General features: G+C 43.6%; 1 protein-coding gene across 3 annotated transcripts in view; it reads left to right on the top strand.

The window, feature by feature from the left end:
- The window catches only part of LOC132891485 (ribonuclease inhibitor-like), a 46,362-nt gene extending 40,151 nt beyond the window's left edge, over positions 1-6,211 (top strand). For all 3 annotated transcript variants that reach the window (XM_060929100.1, XM_060929102.1, XM_060929101.1), the window contains one exon: positions 1,042-6,211. In XM_060929100.1, coding sequence (XP_060785083.1) covers positions 1,042-1,054 — 13 coding nt within the window. In that variant the 3' untranslated portion in view covers positions 1,055-6,211. The remainder of the gene's footprint in view (positions 1-1,041) is intronic.
- The last annotated feature ends 13,566 nt before the right edge of the window (positions 6,212-19,777 follow it).

The raw sequence follows: 19,777 nt of genomic DNA on the forward strand, positions 1-19,777 counted from the left end.
CCGTTCTCAGAAGGGGACCTTGCCAGAACGTCTCATTGGTTTTTCACGTCGTCTCTGCGCCATTATTGCTTCTTGGATTTTTTGCTCTCTGTTTTGCCTGTCCTTGTCACAGTTTTTTGCTCTATGTTTTTGTCTTTTTTCATGTTTGTTGTGTTATGTTTTTGTCTCTAGTTTTTTGTTTGGACTATTTTTTATGTTAGCATTTTTGCCCTTGCCTGCCTTGTTTTTTGTCTCTAGTTTTTTCTGGATTATTTTGGGGGGTTTACTCCGATTAAATCTTTTTTATTATTGGATTTACTGGTGTGTGTTCTGCTCTTGGATCCTACTCACCACCCATAACACATGCGCTAGCAATGCCTCTGAATATAATGTTCGGTTTACTAGGGCTATAAATTACTATGCAAACTACACCTGGGACTGTCTATGAATTGTGCCCTGCTCCAAGTGCAGAGCATAAAAGCTGCTTGGATATGCTGGGAATTGTCAAGCATACTGTCAAGTAAATTTGTAAATAAATGAAATTTATTTAAAAAATGTATATATATTTTAAAACCGTGCAGTTCAACTCCAGTCAAATGACAAAGTAGCGAAGTGAAATTATGCACTTAAATTGAACAGAACTAAAGCAGAAACATTCATGATCTGAGGCAAGCAGGAGGTAACCAACCACTTTATCATGTGCTGATTCTGTACCATGATGCTTTTTGAAAACTACACTGCAATGCAGCTTCGCTTGTTGTTTCTAATAAAACATCTGAACATTGCCTAGCTTAAATAACATGGAAAGTATAGTGTTCCCCAATCACTGAAAATGATTATCTCAGATGGTATTAAGTCTAGTAGCAGCTGTTCTGAGAATAGCATTGATATCTAGTTTGCTTTACCCAATATGACAAAACAAACAAACATTCTTGTATTATGATTTTTCCTGAATGTTTATTAAATAGAGTCGGAAATCTCTGGTATTTTCACAGATTTTGCTTGTGAGGAATATTAAGTCTGACTGTGCTAATTTTTTTTTTTTTTTTGTTCCTTTTACAGCATCCAGATTTAACCATCCTGATGTGGAATAGATCTCTTGAACAGGATTAAGAAGACTTACAGTACAAAGATGTTGTGATTTTTTTATATATATGCCATAATGTAAATGAATAAGCAGATTTGGCCCCAAAACAGACTCAAAAAACAGTTCTGAAAATAGGATAGTTTTAATGTGTCTTTACATATCTTCATACAAAATATAAATTCTCAATGATAACAGGGAAATGGTGCAGTGGTTATCACTGTTGCCTCACAGCAAAGAGGTTCTGGGTTCAAGCCCAGCGGCCTACGAGGGCCTTCCTGTGTGGAAACTGCATGTCTGCATGGGTTTCCTCCGGGTGCTCCAGTTTCCCCCACAATCCAAAGACATGCAGTTAGGTTAACTGGCTATTCTAAATTGCCCATAGGTATGAATGTGTGTATGTGATGGTTTTTTGGTCCAGTAGAAGGCAACAGGGAAGCCACTCCTGTAATTGCCCCTAGAAACTCAGATGGAACTCAGAGCATAGAGAGAGAACAGGGAAAAGGGTTATTGCACACTCAGAGCAGAGGTTGAGCACTTGATGTGATGTGCATCATGGGGAAGCCACAGCCTAAAGGTTACAAAAGCAGCTTTGGGACAAAAAGTTCAATTTCCTGGACCAGCAGGAATGACTGGAGTGCCCCTGAGTAAGATACCTAGCCCCCAGCTGTTCCCCAGGCAGGGTACTGTTGTATATTGTTCTGGATAAGAGCATCTGCTAAATGCCTGTAATGTAATGGCTCAGACGAACGGTCCAAGGCAGAACAAAATGACCCACAGGTCAAAAACAGAACCCAGAGCAAAGTTCCAGTCAAGCAAAAGTCTAGGATCCCACAACACACAAGGGCAAAAACTCACACAGAACCTTGAGTCCAGGAAAAATACTGAAGAAAAAAAAAGACAAAGACTGAAGCCGACTGACCCTGTGTCCGAAATTGCTCCCTACTCACTATATAGGGCACTATATAGTGGGGATGCCATTTTGTAGTGCTGTCCAAAACCTCAGTGAGGATTATTTACACCCTATATAGAGTACTCCAAGTATCCCACAATGCATCATGAAAAGGAGTGTACAATAATGGTCACTAACCAAAGCAATATATCCCATCATGCGTTGCAGTCATGCTGAAAGAAATCAAATTAAAAGTCTCAAATTTGATTTAATAAAAGGCAGCAGCAAAGAAGTAAGTATACAACCTTGATTTAAAAAAAACTGAAAGATGCAGGTACTTTGTATTGATTAATGTGGGAAATACACTCAGTATAATATGTATTTATCACAAAAATACATGCATGTATTTATTATTTTGAAAACCCACCACCTGACTGATTTGGCAGGTTTTAATTGTGTGACAGTAATGACATAAATACCAGCGTGACAGACTAGTGTTCAAAAGCTTTTTTGGGTTTTTTTTTTTTCATTTTACCAATGAGCTCACTATATAGTCCTCTATATAGTAATTCCCTATATAGGGAGTAGTGAACGAGTGAGCGATTTCAGACACAGGGTGAGTTAAAGTACTGTTGTTGATTAACTAATCAGCAGCAGGTGGGACTGGCCACAGAGTAAGAGCAGGCAGAGGTCTTGGGTAAAACACAGAGTGGCGTAACTTGCAGCACACCAGTCACCAGGAGCAAAATTCAGGACCTGGAAGCCCTGGGCTGAACTGTGACAGAATGTGATTTGGTTCTTATTAGTCAAGTATGTAAATAAATGTATAGTGCGGGATTGTGTGCCCTTAACAACCACACAATTTTACCCTTTATATTTATCCTTTCTAGTTCAAGAGATGATGTTTAGCAAGTCACTATTCTCTAACGATGTAATCTATTGATGTAAACCTACATATACTGTAGGTAAACCTACATATACTGTAAGTAAACCTGTGCTCTAACATGGTAAAATGATTTTTTTTTAAATTAATGTAACAGTTACTATGTAATGTACCTTTTGTTGACACCTTGTACAATTTTATCTGGATTTAACACAACCTATGTTTTATATAAACATACTGATTAATGTTAATGTGTAATAAAATAAATTTATGGCATACAGATTAAAATATATAAATAGAGCCCACCTGTCAGGGAGTGGTAGTAGATGGATGCAAGTGCAGAACTGTTTATTAAGAACAGTGTGACAATCAGGCAAACAATCCAAATGGACAGACAAGCTCATAAATGTAAAACTAGCGAAAGGTCAGGCAAGGCACAAACAGACTAAATCAGGCAAAAACAAAAGCAGAAATGAGGATCAGAAAACCAGGAAATCTACACAGGGAATAAGGCTCAGTAATACTCAGTAACATAATGTAATACTTTACACTGAATGTGCATAGACACAGTCCTTATATAGGAGAGTAGATTATGCCTTAATCATGTGCAGGTGAGCATAGTTAACAGCGTGTGTGTGTGTGAGAGTCTGCTTGGCACACCCACAGTCCGGAGCATGCCCAAGAATCCCACTGGTGTGTGCACCAAAGTGTGCAGGACTGACAGACATCCCTCCCCAAAAAAAGAGCTCCCTCTGGGATCAAAAATCCATCCTACTAGGCCCTGGGGATAAGGTCCTGATGCTGGGTGCCATGTCATCGGCATGTCACTCTGAGCCAACGTGGCATCCGGACACTTGGCTCAGGTGGGGGCTTGGGCTCCAGCTCTGGACATGATTCGGACTCTGGATCAGACTCAGGCTTGAGCTCTGAGCATGGCTTGGACTCTGGATCGGACTCTGGTTTGAGCTCTGAACATGGCTTGGACTATGGACTGGACTCAGGCGTGGGCTTGAGCTCTGTCTGTGCATTGCTTCGGTCCTGGTCAGGATCCAGTGGTGGGACGACAATGTCTTCAGAGCCGGGCAGCAGTGGGACGATGATGTCTTCATAGCCGGGTGGCGGCAGGACTGCCCCGTTGTCCTCTGGCACTGGCTCCGACGTTAGAGCTGACACTGGCAACATCTCTGTCGCTGGCCCTGGTTCTAAGCTGCAGTTGACACTAGTACTGGCTCTGACTCAGGCACTGGCTCTGGCACTGACTCTGGCATTGGCTCTGGCTCTGACTCTGGCACTAGCTCTGATAGTGGCTCTGACTCTGGCACTGGCTCTAGGGCTGGCACTGGCTTAGGTGTTGTCTCTGGCACCGAAGCTGGCTCTGGCGCTGGCTCTGAAGTTGACCCTGGCTCTGAAGCTGGCTCTGGCTCTGAAGTTGACCCTGGCTCTGAAGCTGGCTCTGGTTCCGACTCTGGCGCTGGCTCTGGCACTGGAGCTGACACTGGCACTGAAGCTGGCTCTAGCATTGGTTCAGGATTTGGTTCGGGCACTGGGTCTTGCTCTGGCTGTGGTTCAGATGCTGGCTCTGATGCAGGCTCCAGCTCTTGCACTGGTTCTAGCTCTGGCTCCGGTTCAGGCACTTGTTCAGGTGCTGGGTCTTGCTCAGGCTGTGGGACTGGTTCTTGAACAATGGCCTCTAGGAGAGGCTCTGGAGCAATGGCCACTGCATCGGCCGCTGCATTGGCCTCAGGTGTGATACCCCCATGAAATTTTTTGGGAGGGGGCACCTCCTTTTCTAATGATTTGTAGATGAAAATGAGCATGTCTAGAAGTCTGTGAGCTCTGAAGACAAGAGTGCTCTACTCGGATGAGGTGCTCCACCCATTGGCGAGCTTTTCCAGCCATCAGAGTGATCATAACACTTGCCCAGATTGGTTCTGGTGGCTTAGGCTCCTTGAGGTCCGCATAGGAAATGCTACACTGCAGGCTGAATCCCCTAGGATGATATATTCCATAGTATGGAGCCAGAAGGTCCATTGCAATATGCTGCCAGAAATAATAGGCAAGGGGGTAAGATAAGGAAACCCGGTAGATGCGTGGAATGGCAAACTGGATATCCTCTGCTGCATCTATTGTGGCAGCGGGGGCGTGGTCAAGCGTCGGTCTGTGAATGGAGACCGGAGTCAGGGAAGGTAAGTGGTAGTATCACTGCACCTGATGTGAATTAACCCACGTTTGTGTGTCTCCAACAGTGACCGCGCCCCATAAAAGGAGAGAGAGAGCAGAGAAGGGGAGCTCTCTCCTGACCTGAATGCGTGTGTGTGTGTGTGTGTGTGTGTGTATGAGAGAGTAAGCCGAAAAGCTATATGTACATACAAAATAAAAAGTTCGTGAGAACTCAGTTCTGGCGTGCCGTGCTTCTGTGCTCCACCCACCTGCTCTGATTTTACATCCATTTTTTGCTGAAGTATTCTGTCAGGCAGTGGTAGTAGATGGATGCAAGTGCAGAAGTGTTTATTAAGAACAGTGTGACAATCAGGCAAACAATCCAAATCGACAGACAAGCTCATAAACGTGAAACTAGCAAAAGTTCAGGCGAGCCACAAACAGACTAAATCAAGCAGAGACAAAAGCGGAAATGAGGAACAGAAACAAGGATCAGAAAACCAGGAAATCTACACATGGAATAAGGCTTGGTAATGCACGCTAACGTAACATCATACTTTGCACTGAATGTGCGTAGACACTGTCCTAATATAGGAGTATAACTATGCTCACCTGCGCACCTTAATCATGCGCAGGTGAGCATAGTTAACAGCGCGCGTGTGAGAGTCTGCTCAGCGTGCGCAGTCCTGAGCATGGCCGAGAATCCCACTGGACTAACATCACCAATTGATCTCTAACATTTTCTGAAAGCTAACTAGGGTAAATTAAAAATGTATACTCAGTATTATCTTTCCATCAAACTACACTTGTAATTTAACTACGTAACCTCCTGAGTTATTGTTAAGTTTAAATCAGATAATGCAGTAAAGACTATAAATTAGATTAGAATAGATTAGATAAAACTTTATTGATCCCTTTGGGCAGGTTCCCTCAGGGAAATTAAGATTCCAGCAGCATCATTACAGATAAACAGAGAAAAGAAATAGAGAAAACTTCTAGATAAATCTTAATAAAACTTATTCAAAGTTCAGTTAAACTAATGAGAAAGGCATGCAGTTATGAGAGTGAGGAATGTATGTCTTGACCTACCAAAAACTCCTGGGATTTCAAGGGGTGTTTCAAGGGAAACAAATGAGTGCAATATTTTAATTAGACTATTTTTAAATATGAATGCATATAGAGATAAATGAAATAAAATTGCACTGAAACTGTGTGTGGTACGATATGTGATTTTGTATGTTAGTGGTATAATTCAATGCCACTGTATCTGAATAGTGATCTTTATTCAACTTCTGCAGTTCCTTGGCCTCTGCTACTTCACTCTAGTTTATAATCTGTTACCACATATTTCCTCCTTACGTCGAGCACCACATGCTGTGGCTCTCAATGGGTACAACAACTTGCAGCATTATGGCACCTATATACAGTGTCTAGTGTTTATTTATGTTGCTATGTGCACTTTTTTTGTTCATGTCTTTTCTCTGCCATATCTTGTCATTGCTTGTTCCCTACTGTGTTATGATTACTTCCCCTCTTTTTACCCCCCACCCCGATTAATCTTTGTGTTTAGGTCCTTGTGTTTACTTGTTCTTGAACTGTATGCTAAATATACAGCACAAGTCTATACCAAGCCATTGATTGTCTATACCAAGTTCATTGTCATTCTGGTTTTGACATCATTTCTGTTTTTCTCATCTTGCTCTTGCCTGCCCTAGTTTCTGTTGTTTCACCTTGACTTTGATTTTCTCTCATCTCATCTCATTATCTCTAGCTGAAAGGCGGGGTACACCCTGGACAAGTCGCCAGGTCATCACAGGGCTGACACATAGACACAGACAACCATTCACACTCACACCTACGGTCAATTTAGAGTCACCGGTTAACCTAACCTGCATGTCTTTGGACTGTGGGGGAAACCGGAGCACCCGGAGGAAACCCACGCGGACACGGGGAGAACATGCAAACTCCACACAGAAAGGCCCTCGCCGGCCCCGGGGCTCGAACCCAGGACCTTCTTGCTGTGAGGCGACAGCGCTAACCACTACACCATCGTGCCGCCACTTTGATTTTATATTATGTCTATCTTGTTTACCAAGTTCAATAAAGCTCTGGATACCTTTCTTGGGGTTCTTGTGTCTGCCACAAATTCTCCTGGGTTAGGTGCGTGAGGGTGTGGAGTTTTGCACGCAGGTCAAGAATGTACTGGATTTCATTTTTGCGAGGCGAAGGTCCCTCTTCCCAATTTTCTCGTAGCATGTCCAAAATGCCATGTGGCTGACGTCCATATAATGATTCAAATGGAGAAAACCTCATGGAGGCTTGGGGGACCTCTCATACTGCAAATAACAGGGGCTTGAGCCACTTATCCCAATTACGTGCATCTTCACTTACGAATTTCCAGATTAGGTTGTTGAGTGTTTGGTTAAATCGCTCCACTAAGCAAGCCATTTGTGGGTGATAGACACTGGTGCGGATAGACTTAATCCCTATTAACCCATACAGCTTGTGCAGTGTGCGTGACAAACAAAGTATATTGGTCTGTCAGGATTTCTTTCGGAATCCCGACCCGGGAGATAAAGTGGAAGAGCGCTTCTGCAATACCGCATGCTGAGATATTGTGGAGAGGCACTGCTTCTGGATATCGCATTGCATAGTCCACCAGAACTAAAATAAAGCAATACCCTCGTGCTGACCGATCTAATGGTCCGACGAGATCTATCCCAATTTGCTCAAACGGGGTCTCGATTAGAGGGAGAGGGCACAAAGGCACTTTTGGAGTGGCCACGGGATTTAGTAATTGGCATTCATGGCATGCTGCACACCACCAATGGACATCCCCATGAATCCCTGGCCAATAGAACCGGGCCATTATTCGGGCTAGTGTTTTTATCTTACCCGAAGTGTCCAGCCATGGGATTAAAGTGAGCTGCATGGAATACGAGTTTCCTGCGGCTCTTTGGGATTAACAATTGGGTTATTTTTTCACTAGTTTGATTGTCCTGCGTCACTCAGTACAATCTATCTTTAATAATAGCAAAATAAGGGAAGGCCAGTGCCGCGCTTGGCTGAAGAGTTTGACCATCGATTACTCTCACTTGGTCAAATGCATGCCACAGAGTCTCATCTCGTGAATGCTCTAATGGGAAATTCTCAAGGGAATCCCTGAGAGAGGGAGGAGACGCGGGCTGCTCCTCACTCTGACGTGGTGCTGACGTAGACGGCTCTGTGACAGCTTCTCCAGTCAATGCCACACCGGGATCTTCCTGTGACCTACTAGTGCAGGACCCACTATGTGTCAAATATTCCATCAGCTTTTTAAACCCTGGCCAATCAGTACCCAAAATCAACGAGTGGGTGAGACAAGGATTAACCGCCGCCTTTACTCTATGCATTTGGCCCCGGAATAGAATACGGCCGGACACTAAGGGATAATTGTGAACATCCCTGTGCGCACACACAACACTTTCACTGCTTGTGCTCACCCCAATGCCTCACCTTGCACCAGGCGTTGGTGAATTGAGGTCTGATTACAATTGGAATCCACCAAAGTGTGATATGTATCCCCTTGAACACTTACCGGTATGCAACACGTTCCGGCCCAATTGGGGGCGGTCTCTGGCATGTCGGGGATGTGGATCATGGCTTTCAGCTCCCTTGCAGAACCCTGATTCTGGAGATGCTCCGGCTCCCTGCCACACCAGCATACTGGCCCAGGCTTTCCCTCTGCACCAGTGCCAAGGGCGTCAGTCACCTGAGGGGGGTGAGACACAGACATGGAAGAGGGAGATAGGAGGACACCACGGGTGCAACGGGCCAGCTGGGGAGGAGTCGGCCCCCACCTCTGCAGTGGGGGAATGGGGTGAGAGGGAGATAGAAAGAGAGAGGAGACAGAGAGGGGGAGAGAAGAGAAACAAGGAGAGGTGCCTTCGCCTCATCTGCCTGTCATCGGAACCGCCGCCAGATGGTCCTCCGCCAACTCAAGGGCTTGCTGGAGCGACGCCAGGCGGCGACACTGGACCCATTCCGCTGTTCCGGAAGCTGAGGGATGAACTGTTCCAGTGCCACCAGGTCGATGATCCTGTCGGCATCGCCGTCTTCTGCCCTCAGCCACCGCTGGCAGGCATCCCAGAGTTGTTGGCCAAATGCAAATGGTTGGCCGACCTCCTCCAGGGTCAGCTTCTGGAACCACTGGCGATGTTCCGGGGAGCGGCCAACCCGCTGCAAAATGGCCCTCCTGAGGTCGGAGTAGTTGAGCCAGTTGTCAGCAGGGAGCTGCTGTGCTGTGAGCTGTGACTTGCCTGTCAGGAGCGGGAGGAGGTGAGCTGCGCACTGCTCGATTGGCTACCCCCATGCTTGGGCTGCTTGCTCAAAGAGAGCGATGAAGATCTCTGGCTTGTCATGCGGGTCATCTTCGTGAGGGTGACGTGAGGAGAGTCCAGGGTGGTAATGTTGGATGCCCCTGCCGACGCCAGCAGGTGCCAGAACGCCTGGCGATCTTCCCACTGGGCCAGCATCAGGGCTTCAAAGCATTGTTCTTGGTCCTTCTGGAAGGCAGTCAGCACTTGATGCTGGTTCTGCTGGGCAGCAGCAAGGGCATGGACAAGCTCTATAATTGATGAGGACTCCATGGGGTGGTTCCCTTCCATACTTGGATCCCGGGTTTCGGCACCACTGTAGTATATCCCTGATGTGGGTGGAGTACAGAAGCATGGCAGGCAGGAACTGAAGTTCTTGCCAACTTTTATTTTACAGATATGGATAGGTTTTTAGCTTACACACATGCATTCTGGTCAGGAGTCAGCTCTCCTCTGCTTTCCCCCTCCTTTTATGCTCCATCCCTGCAACAAACACACACACATACACACATTAATTGACACCAGGTGTAATGACTTAGCCACTTACCTTCCCTGACCCCGCCCTCCATTCACAAACTGCTGCATTGCCACAATGAGAAACACCCAACCCAAAAATACAGATGAGCTGAAGGCTGCTATCAAAGCAACCTGGGCTTCAATAACACCTCCACAGTGCCACAGGCTGATCAACTCCATGCGATGTTCGTTGATGCAGTAATTTGTGGTAAAGGAGCCCCAAGCAAGTATTAAGTGTACAACCCCAATTCCAAAAAAAGTTGGGACACTGTGTAAAACATGCATAAAAACAGAATGCAATTATTTGCAAATCATGGAAACACTATATTTCATTGAAAATAGTACAAAGACAACATATTAAATGTTGAAACAGAGAAATTTAATTGTTTTTTTGAAAAGTATATGCTCATTTTGAATTTGATGTCAGCAACACATTTCAAAAAAGGTGTGTAATGCGGAAAAAGTACTCCTAATTTCTTCAATTAGCTACAGTTCAGTAACATGTTTGGGTATAAAAAGAGCATCCCAGAGAGACAGAGTCTCTCAGAAGTAAAGATGGAGAGGGGTTCATCACACTGCAAAAATAGTGCAACAATTCAAGAATAACATTCCTCAATATAAAATTGCAAAGAAATTGGGGATCACATGATCTATGGTACATAATATCATTTAAAGATTCAGAAAATCAGGAGAAATCTCTGTACACAAGGGACAAGGACGAAAAGCAACACTGGATGACCATGATCTTTGGGCCCGCAGGAGACACTGCATTAAAAACAGATATGATTCTGTCATGGAAATCACTGCCTGGGCTTAGGAACACTTCTGAAAACCATCCTCTGTGAACACAGTTCATCACTGCATCTACAAATGCAAGTTAAAACCAAATATAAACAATAACTTTGTAGAGGTGTTTAAATTAGTGAAGGCCTAGGGTCCAAGGCAAGCACAGGTTCTCAAAGATAGTTATCCATGCAGGAGCTAATGATATACGCCTTCATTAGTCTGAAGTTACTAAGAGTAACTTTGTAGAGGTGTTTAAATTAGCGAAGGCAATGTCCGATGCTGTAGTATGCTCTGGCCCCATCCCAATGACGTATGGCGATGTAGCTTACAGCAGGTTATGGTCGCTGAACTGCTGGTTGTCCAGGTGGTGGTCTGAAAATAGTGTGGGCTTGATAGATAATTGGGCTAATTTTGAGGGCACTGCTGGCCTGTTAGGGTGGGATGGTGTCCATCCCACTTGGGAAGGTGCTGGTCTCATTTCCTGCAGCATAGGTCATAGTCTCAGAACAGGCCTAGTTAATTTCTGACAATCCAGAGCCAAGGTCAGGGAGCAGACGAACAGGCTAAACCGACTGTCTGCTAGCTGCAGAGTCGTCACTAAGGGTCCTCTACATCGAGACTGTGTCTGTTCCCCAAACTCAACAAAAAAGTAGAAATATTCAGAGAGTTTGTTCCAGTAACCTAATCCAGTGTTTCCCAAACTTTCTTGAGCCACGGCACATATTTTACATTAGAAAAATCCCACGGCACACCACCAAACAAAAATGTCACAAAAAGTATATATAATGAAATATAATGATTATCTAGTCTCAATTTACTCACAATTTACTTACTCATTGTGAAACCTGGGCCTGTTTAGTTGAACACAAAGCTGATATACTCACAGGAATTGAAGAAAGACATACACGAAGATCTTCCTCAACAGTTCTGAGTCTCTTTTTTTTTAGTTTTTATAGCAGTCATGCTTGAAAAGCCCAGCTCGCATAGATAGGTCGTGGAAAATGGGAGCAGAGCTGAAAGAGCTCTGCTTGCCAGAATGGGGAACTCCTTGGCAGCAGTCAGCCAAAAACTGTCCAAAGGTAGATCAGCAAAGCTCAGCTTAAAACCATGATTTTGTCTCAGTACAGTTATTTTCTCCTGCACTGTTGGACAGCTTTTCCCCCACACACCAAGCATAATGGAGTCAGCTCGGTTGGTTCCCCAGTAAAAGTAAATCCAAAGGAAAGATAACTTTAATTGTATTGTCTTGAGCTCACCGTGTTTTGCTTTCTTCTGACCACTACTCATACTAGGGCCTTCATTTGGGTCAGAATTTTCCCCAGGACCCAGTTAGTATTGTGCACTTTTTCTTTTCAAATATTTATCCATTGCCATCACTGCTGTCATACCCGAAGCATTATTAATTCTATTGTTTGAATGGCAACAGGTAGATACACAGGTTAATTAGCTACCTGCTGCCATCTAGTGGAAGAGTATTTAATTGTTTTGCCTGTCACTATAGGTCGCTGACATAGACAAAGATAAATTATTTGCAGTAAATAAATAATAATTTTTGGACCAGTTAAGTGAAATTGGATAATTTCCCATGATACACCTGCTGATCTCTCACTGCACACTAATGTGCCGTGGCACATTATCACTGACCTAATCAATATAAAATTAGATCATACTGACTGTACAGCCGCTGCCAGCACCTTTGATCTAAAGGTGGGGCTATTAAATATTAGATCTCTTACATCTAAAGCTCTAATGGTTAATGAACTCATTACTGATCAGGAGTTTAATGTACTTTGTTTAACTGAAACATGGATTAAGCCAAATGAATATATAGCATTAAATGAAGCTAGTCCTCCTGGATACAGTTATATACACCAGCCTCATCTAACTGGTAGAGGAGGAGGCGTCATGGTTATTTATAATGATTATCTAGATGTAACACAAAAACCTGGTTATAAATTTAATACATTTAAAGTTCTTCATACTCGTATAATGTATGTAGCCTCAAAAAATAGGTCTACCCAGTTAATTCCATGACTTATTATTTACAGGCCCCCGGGGCCATATTCTGAGTTTCTTTCTGAATTTGAGATTTCATCTCAGATCTGGTTATTTACTTAGTCAAAGCTTTAGTTGTTGGAGATTTTAATATTCACTTCGATAACCCAGAAAACCTTTAAAAACAGCGTTTGTGTCCATTTTAGATTCAGTAGGGATGAATCAGAATGTCATAGGACCGACCCATAATGGTGGTCACACCCTCGATCTAATTTGGGTTAAACGTAGAAAATATAGTCATACTTCCACAGTCTGAAGTTCTCAGATCATTATCTCATCTCATTCAAAATATGTCTGAGTAATAATATATGCACCTCACCACACTACTGTATTAAACGTACATTCACGTCAACTACTGCACAGAGCTTTATAAATGATCTCCCAGAGTTATCAACTTTGATTGGGTCACTGTCAGTCCCTGCAGAACTTGATCAGGCAACTGAATGCTTAGAGTCAATGTTCCGCCATACTTTAGATAATGTAGCTCCTCTTAAATGGAAAATAGTCAGAGACAAAAAATTAGCACCCTGGTATAATGATGACACTCGCAATTTAAAACAGACCACTCGAAATTTGGAACGTAAATGGCATCAAACAAAATTGGTAGTGTTCAAATTAGCGTGGAAGGAGAGCTTCCTGAAGTATAGAAAAGCTCTTAGTGCTGCTAGATCAACATATCTCTCCTCCCTAATAGAAGATCTCATTATTTCTAGCCGCTTCATCCTGTTCTACAGGGTCACAGGCAAGCTGGAGCCTCTCCCAGCTGACTACGGGCAAAAGGCGGGGTACACCCTGGACAAGTCGCCAGCTCATCACAGGGCTGACACATAGATACAGACAACCATTCACACTCACATTCACACCTACGCTCAATTTAGAGTCACCAGTTAACCTAACCTGCATGTCTTTGGACTGTGGGGGAAACCGGAGCACCCGGAGGAAACCCAGGTGGACACTGGGAAAACATACAAACTCCGCACAGAAAGGCCCTTGCCAGCCACGGGGCTCAAACCTGGACCTTCTTGCTGTGAGGCGACAGCGCTAACCACTACACCACCGTGCCGCCATCATTGTATTAGTTTCCACTGTTATGCTGATGACACACAGTTGTATATGTTTCTGCAAAACCTGATGAGAGACTCCAGCTTAATAGAATTGAGGAATGTGTAAAGGACATTAGACACTGGATGCTTATTAATTTCCTTCTGCTTAACTCTGACAAGACTGAAGTACTTGTACTAGGACCACATACAGCTAGAAGTAAGTTTTCTGATTACACAGTAACTCTGGATGGCCTTTCTGTTTCTTCACGTGCAGCAGTAAAAGACCTCGGAGTGATTATTAACCCCAGTCTTTCATTCAAAACCCACATTGATAACATTACCCAGATAGCTTTCTTTCATCTCAGAAATATTGCTAAGATAAGAAATTTAATGTCACTACATGACGCAGAAAAACTAGTTCATGCTTTCATTACCTCCAGGTTGGATTATTGTAATGCCTTACTGTCTGGATGTTCCAATAAGTGCATAAACAAGCTCCAGTTAGTTCAAAATGCAGCAGCAAGAGTCCTTACTAGAACTAGAAAATATGACCACATCACCCCGTCTTATCCACACTGCATTGGCTTCCAATGGAATTTCGTATTGATTATAAAATACTACTATTGACCTTTAAAGCACTGAATGGTCTCACACCACAGTAACTGAGTGAACTTCTGCTCCTCTATGACCCGCCACGCCTACTTAGATCAAAAGGTGCAGGCTATCTGCTGGTACCTCATATAGTGAAGGCTACATCAGAGGGCAGAGCCTTTCTTACAAAGCCCCACAGTTATGGAACAGCCTTCCAAGTAATGTTCGGGAATCAGATACAGTCTCAGCGTTTAAGTCTAGGCTGAAAACATATCTGTTTAGTCAAGCCTTTGGTGTTTATGAGGTAAAGGTGTAGATATAGAGGGTCCTCAGACATAGTGTGTTTTGGTAAACTGGGATATATGGATGCTGTCAGTCCCCCACTCGCTTGCTCACTCGAGTTTATTGACGGTGTAGTGACTGGCTGCTTTATGTCCCAGGGCTCCCTCATGTCTGTGTTACCTTCTGGCTCTCTCCTTTTACAGTAGTTATGCTGTCATAGTTAGTTTTGCCGGAGTCCCTGCTTGTACTCAGTGCAATATGTATACTGTTCCTACTTATTCAGGTGACATGGGGCATACCTAACAACCTGTGTTTTCTCTCCCTCTCTCTCTTCCCCCATCCCCCAAATCTGTCCCTCTGAGTTACATGTTGGTCCTGGGATTGAGATGCTGACCTCTTCTGCTCCTCGGACCTGCCTGATCCATCCTGGTGCCCTGTGTCTGGTTGGAGCCTCATCACATCGCTCCTGTGGAGGCCGGCCCCATGTGGACAGTTGGGGGTCACACCTGGAGGACACTCTGGACTCTTGCAGTGGTGCTTTTATGGCTTAGGACTACAGTTGACTTGCTAACTTTAGGACTGCAGTTGTCATGAACAGTTTTGCACTCAAGTTTCCATCAATGAAAAGCTTAGCAAAGGGGAGTCCCATATATGATTCGTACATTGGGGGAGTGCCTGTTAGAGAGCGCACTTGTCCTGGGCCATCGGCATAGTGAGGTAGGGTGGCCAGTTCCTTTCCTCGCCGCCTTTAACTTCCCCAGTGTTTCCACCAGGTCCCCATTCACTGCTGGGTGGACAGGGAGCGAGCCCCAGATCCCTGTCGAGCCAAGGCTCGAACCAGGGACCGTTTGATTAGCGGTCAAGCGCTCTAACCACTTGGCCACCTGCGCGCCAATGAAAAGCTTATAACATCATCGAAACTGACTTTATGTTAAAACTGTTAATGTTATAGTCATGCTGTCTGTTGTTGCCCAAATGAGGATGGGTTCCTTTTGAGTCTGGTTCCTCTCGAGATTTCTTTCTCATGTCATCTGAGGGAGTTTTTCCTTGCCACCATCGCCACAGGCTTGTTCATTGGGGATAGATTAGGGATAAAACTAGCTCATGTTTTAAGTCATTCAAATTCTGTAAAGATGATTTGCGACAATGTTTATTGTTAAAAGCACTATACAAATAAACTTGACTTGACTTGATAATATCCAGAAACTCCGCTCATTTACGATGGACTGGGGCGAAGTAGAAAATTGTCCCAAGGTCTGATTAATCAAAAATATAAATTCTTTTTAGAAATCATGGACACCACGTCCTCTGGTTAAAGAGGAGAGGGACCATCCAGCTTATCAGTGCAGTTCTAAAGCCATCATCTATGATGGTATGAGTGTGCCAGATTCTGTTTTCAAATCTGTCATTAACATGAGTGTGGTGGCAGAGGTGTGGTTTAGTGCTGTTTGTGACGAGATAGTGGAGTCCAGGAGTCACTCACTCACTCATGCCCATTACGCTGGGTGGCGTGTAGTGCAGTAACGTGATCCCTCCACTTCTGCCAGTCTTTCACCATGACTGAAATGCTGCTTCAGGTCTTTCCCATCTGCTGCATTTCTTTCTCCACCGTCTGCCGCCATGTGATCTTCGGACAACCCCTACTTCGCTTTCCCTCTGGTGTCCAGTGCAAGGCAGTCTTGACGATTAAGGCTACTTGGCAGATGACATGGCCAATCCACCTCATTACGATGGTAGTCAAGGATTCGGCTTCACACCTTTCAAGCAGGTCCTTGTTTGAAATGGTTTTGGGCCAGAAGGTACGTAGAATTCGGCAGAGGCTCTTGGTGTGAAACGTGGAAAGCTTTGTTAAATCGTTCCCAGTCAGCCTCCAGCATTCCAAACCATATAGGAGAGTTGTGAGGACACAGCTGTGGTAGAGTTTCAGCTTGGTGTAATTGTTGTAGGTGGAGGAGTGCCATACCTTGTTCATAATGTTAAGAGAGTTTCTGGCCTTGTTGAGACAGCTCTGGATGTCCAAGTCGCCCCCCCCCAATATTGATGATGCTGCCAAGATAGGTGAACCTGTCTGTATATGGGAGGTCTCCATTCTCAACCTGGACTGGGCTTCTGTTGGTGATGTTCAGTGCCATAATTTCAGTCTTCTTACTGCTAATGTTGAGACTGACTTGCTTTGCAAAGATGTTAAGTCACTGGGTCTTCTCTTGAATGTGAGAATGGGTATGTGATACTAGCGCTAAATCGTCAGCATAGTCTAGATCTTCCAAGTAGGAGAAGGGGGTCCATCTGATGCCCCTGTTCCTATCCTCTGTAGTGCACCACATGATCTAGTCTACAACAAGACTGAAAAGCACTGTGGACATAACACACCCCTGCCTGACACCAGTCTTGACTTTGAACAGGATATCACTGTTACCAACAGAACAGGTAAAGTTACAGTAGAAACTTCTAATGATCTCAATGAGATGAGAGGGGATTCCATACGCTTGTAGAATCCGCCAAAGGCTGTCCCAGTGAACACCGTTGAAGGCCTTGGTGAAATCTACAAAGTTCACCTACAGAAATTGCTGCCACTCAGTACATTGTTCAATAATGTTTCTAAGCGTGAAAATGTGGTCAATACAGCCTCTTCCTCTCCTGAAACCTGCCTGTTCTTCTCGCAGTTTAAGGTCCACAGCCAGTGACAGGCACTTCATGATGACTTTCGCTAGGATCTTGCTGGGGACAGATAACAATGTAATGCCACGCCAGTTACTGCATTCTGACAGAGCCCCTTTCTTTGGTATCCTGATGATGATGCCTTGACTCCAGTCATCAGGAATGTTCTTTCTGTCCCATATGATGTTAAATAGTGGTTGCAGGATGCAGGGATCCCAGCAGTAATTGAAAAAAATAGAGGAATGTAAGAAACTATCAGCAGGGGTCAAGGGCGCTGCAAGCCCCCTGAAGCTGTTGAGATTTTAACATTTAAAGATGCTACAGAACACATTTTTTACATAGATTTAACATAGAAAAGCAACAGAATTTAACAATAATGTGTATCTATTTGATGCCATATTTTGTAATCAATGACATAAGTGGCAAAAAAAATTGTTATTTATAAAAATTAGATGAAAATGTAGCTTTGAAGAATATATTTCTTCTAACCCGGACACTGTTCCGCTATCTCTTTTATGGACGATATCTTTTTTTCCACAACAAATTCAGGGCTGTGAAATTGTAAATAAGAAATCTGAGGAAAAGGGGGGGTCTGGGGGGCACAGTCCCCCAGCATAAGCCGGGGGTCACCAAGCCATTTTAGGTGTTATATGGTGTATTTTGAGCATTTCCTGCAAGTAAAAAATTGATCTCAACAAGTAAATATTTGACTAGTCTTGGTCTTCATTTTGCCATATAAAATACCTATCAACAGTTTTCTCTTTTAAAATGAAAGATCCATGTAAAATACCTTGAAATATCTAATAAGTGCCTATGTATTTTATCTCTTAATCAAAATAAAAGTAAAAAAAATGTGTAAATAACAATTTAAAGAAATGTTAATAAAAGAAAACTTTGATAGGCCTTTCAAAATGACTTTGTGAAAAATCATGCTCAATATTTAAGTGATTAATATTAATATTTACATTTAATTCTTGTATTATGTCCTGGCTTTTTCCAAGAATCTGTCACAATGTCTCTTGTCTACAGAGCAAAAGTTTAAAAAAAAAAAAAAACTAATGTTTCTTATCTAATATATTATTTACATCTTTTCTTTTACTTCTGGCTCCTTCTATTCCTCTTTGCATCACTCCCAGCTATTTCTTTCAATTCATCTTTCAGTAAGGCTATTAGTTATTAGTTCTATAGTATTTGCATTCCTCTATTAAAGCTATTTACAAAATGTTCATAGTCTGTCAAACAGTATCTAATGAAAGTCTTTTAATTTTCTTTTCTTTAACACCATCTCTTTCAGTTTTGCAAACTTGTTCTTTTTCATCTTTTCCTTCAGTCTGTCTGTGTGTTCTTTTCTAGCTCTCTTTGCATCTCTCTCAAACACCTCCTTAGCTTTCCTTTTTGATGGCATCTTAACTATGTCTGATCTTACACCCTGTAAGTACAAAATTCACGTATGCGGTGCCAGGTCACGCAATAGCTATTTTTAGCTCTGTCATGCAGTCAAGATGTGTTCCACGCTCAGCTGGCATAAAACTCCGCGAGTCCGACTGTCTCGTGCAAGGCGATTAAAACCGACTAGACCCCCCCCCCCCCCCCCCAATGATTTTTAATGCAAAAATAGACGTTTTGTGAAGATATTTTTCACGACAGAATCCGCGGAAATTTCACAGCCCTGCATATTGAATTAAGTTCAACGCATTCGAAACAAAAGCACGAACAGAGTTAAAACACATTTTCTAGCAAATGAGCGCAGCCATATTGTTTTCTCGTTCTATCGCGTACAGTCTCGCGGTATTTACATCAATTTAACTTCCGAGTGTTCCCGAATGTCAACGAGAACAAACGAAGCTGACAAAAACAAACATCGCTAAACAAGCAAACCAAATCAGAACGTATTCTGCTGGTCATTTTACTTACACAAACATATTTTTAACGGATATACAAGAGATTTAAAAAAAAAAAAAACACCACCACCACTTTGGCTAGAAAAATAGCGGAATTCCGCTAAATAGCGGACGTCTGGGATCCCTGAGGATGCTTACAGTGGTCGCAGCATCAGCCTTAAGCAGTTTGGCACTGAGGCCGTCTTTGTCGGGTGCCTTGTGGTTCTTCAAGGACTTTATGGCAGCAATGATCTCTTCTTGCCTCGGTGGTCCAGTTTCAACGCTCAGGTCCTCTTCAGCTTCTGATATCTCGGGCTCCTCTTCTGATGCTCGTCTGTTAAGGACTTCCTTGAAATGTTCGACCCATCTTGCTTCTTGGTCTTTCTCAGAAGTGAGAAGCTGCCCCTGCTTATCTCATATGGGGACATTCCTGCTGCCGTTGTATTTCCCACAGACCAGTCTGGTGATTTTATAGACATTCCCCTGCTCTCCCTTTCGTGCTGCTTCCTCAGCTTGCTTTGCCAGTTCTTCGACATAAGCCCTCTTATCAGTTCAGATCTTCCTCTTGATGCGCCTGTTGGTCTCAACGTACTCCGCCCTATACCTCTCTTGT

Source organism: Neoarius graeffei, chromosome 9 (assembly GCF_027579695.1).
Source record: "Neoarius graeffei isolate fNeoGra1 chromosome 9, fNeoGra1.pri, whole genome shotgun sequence".
Taxonomy (NCBI): Eukaryota; Metazoa; Chordata; class Actinopteri; order Siluriformes; family Ariidae; genus Neoarius; species Neoarius graeffei.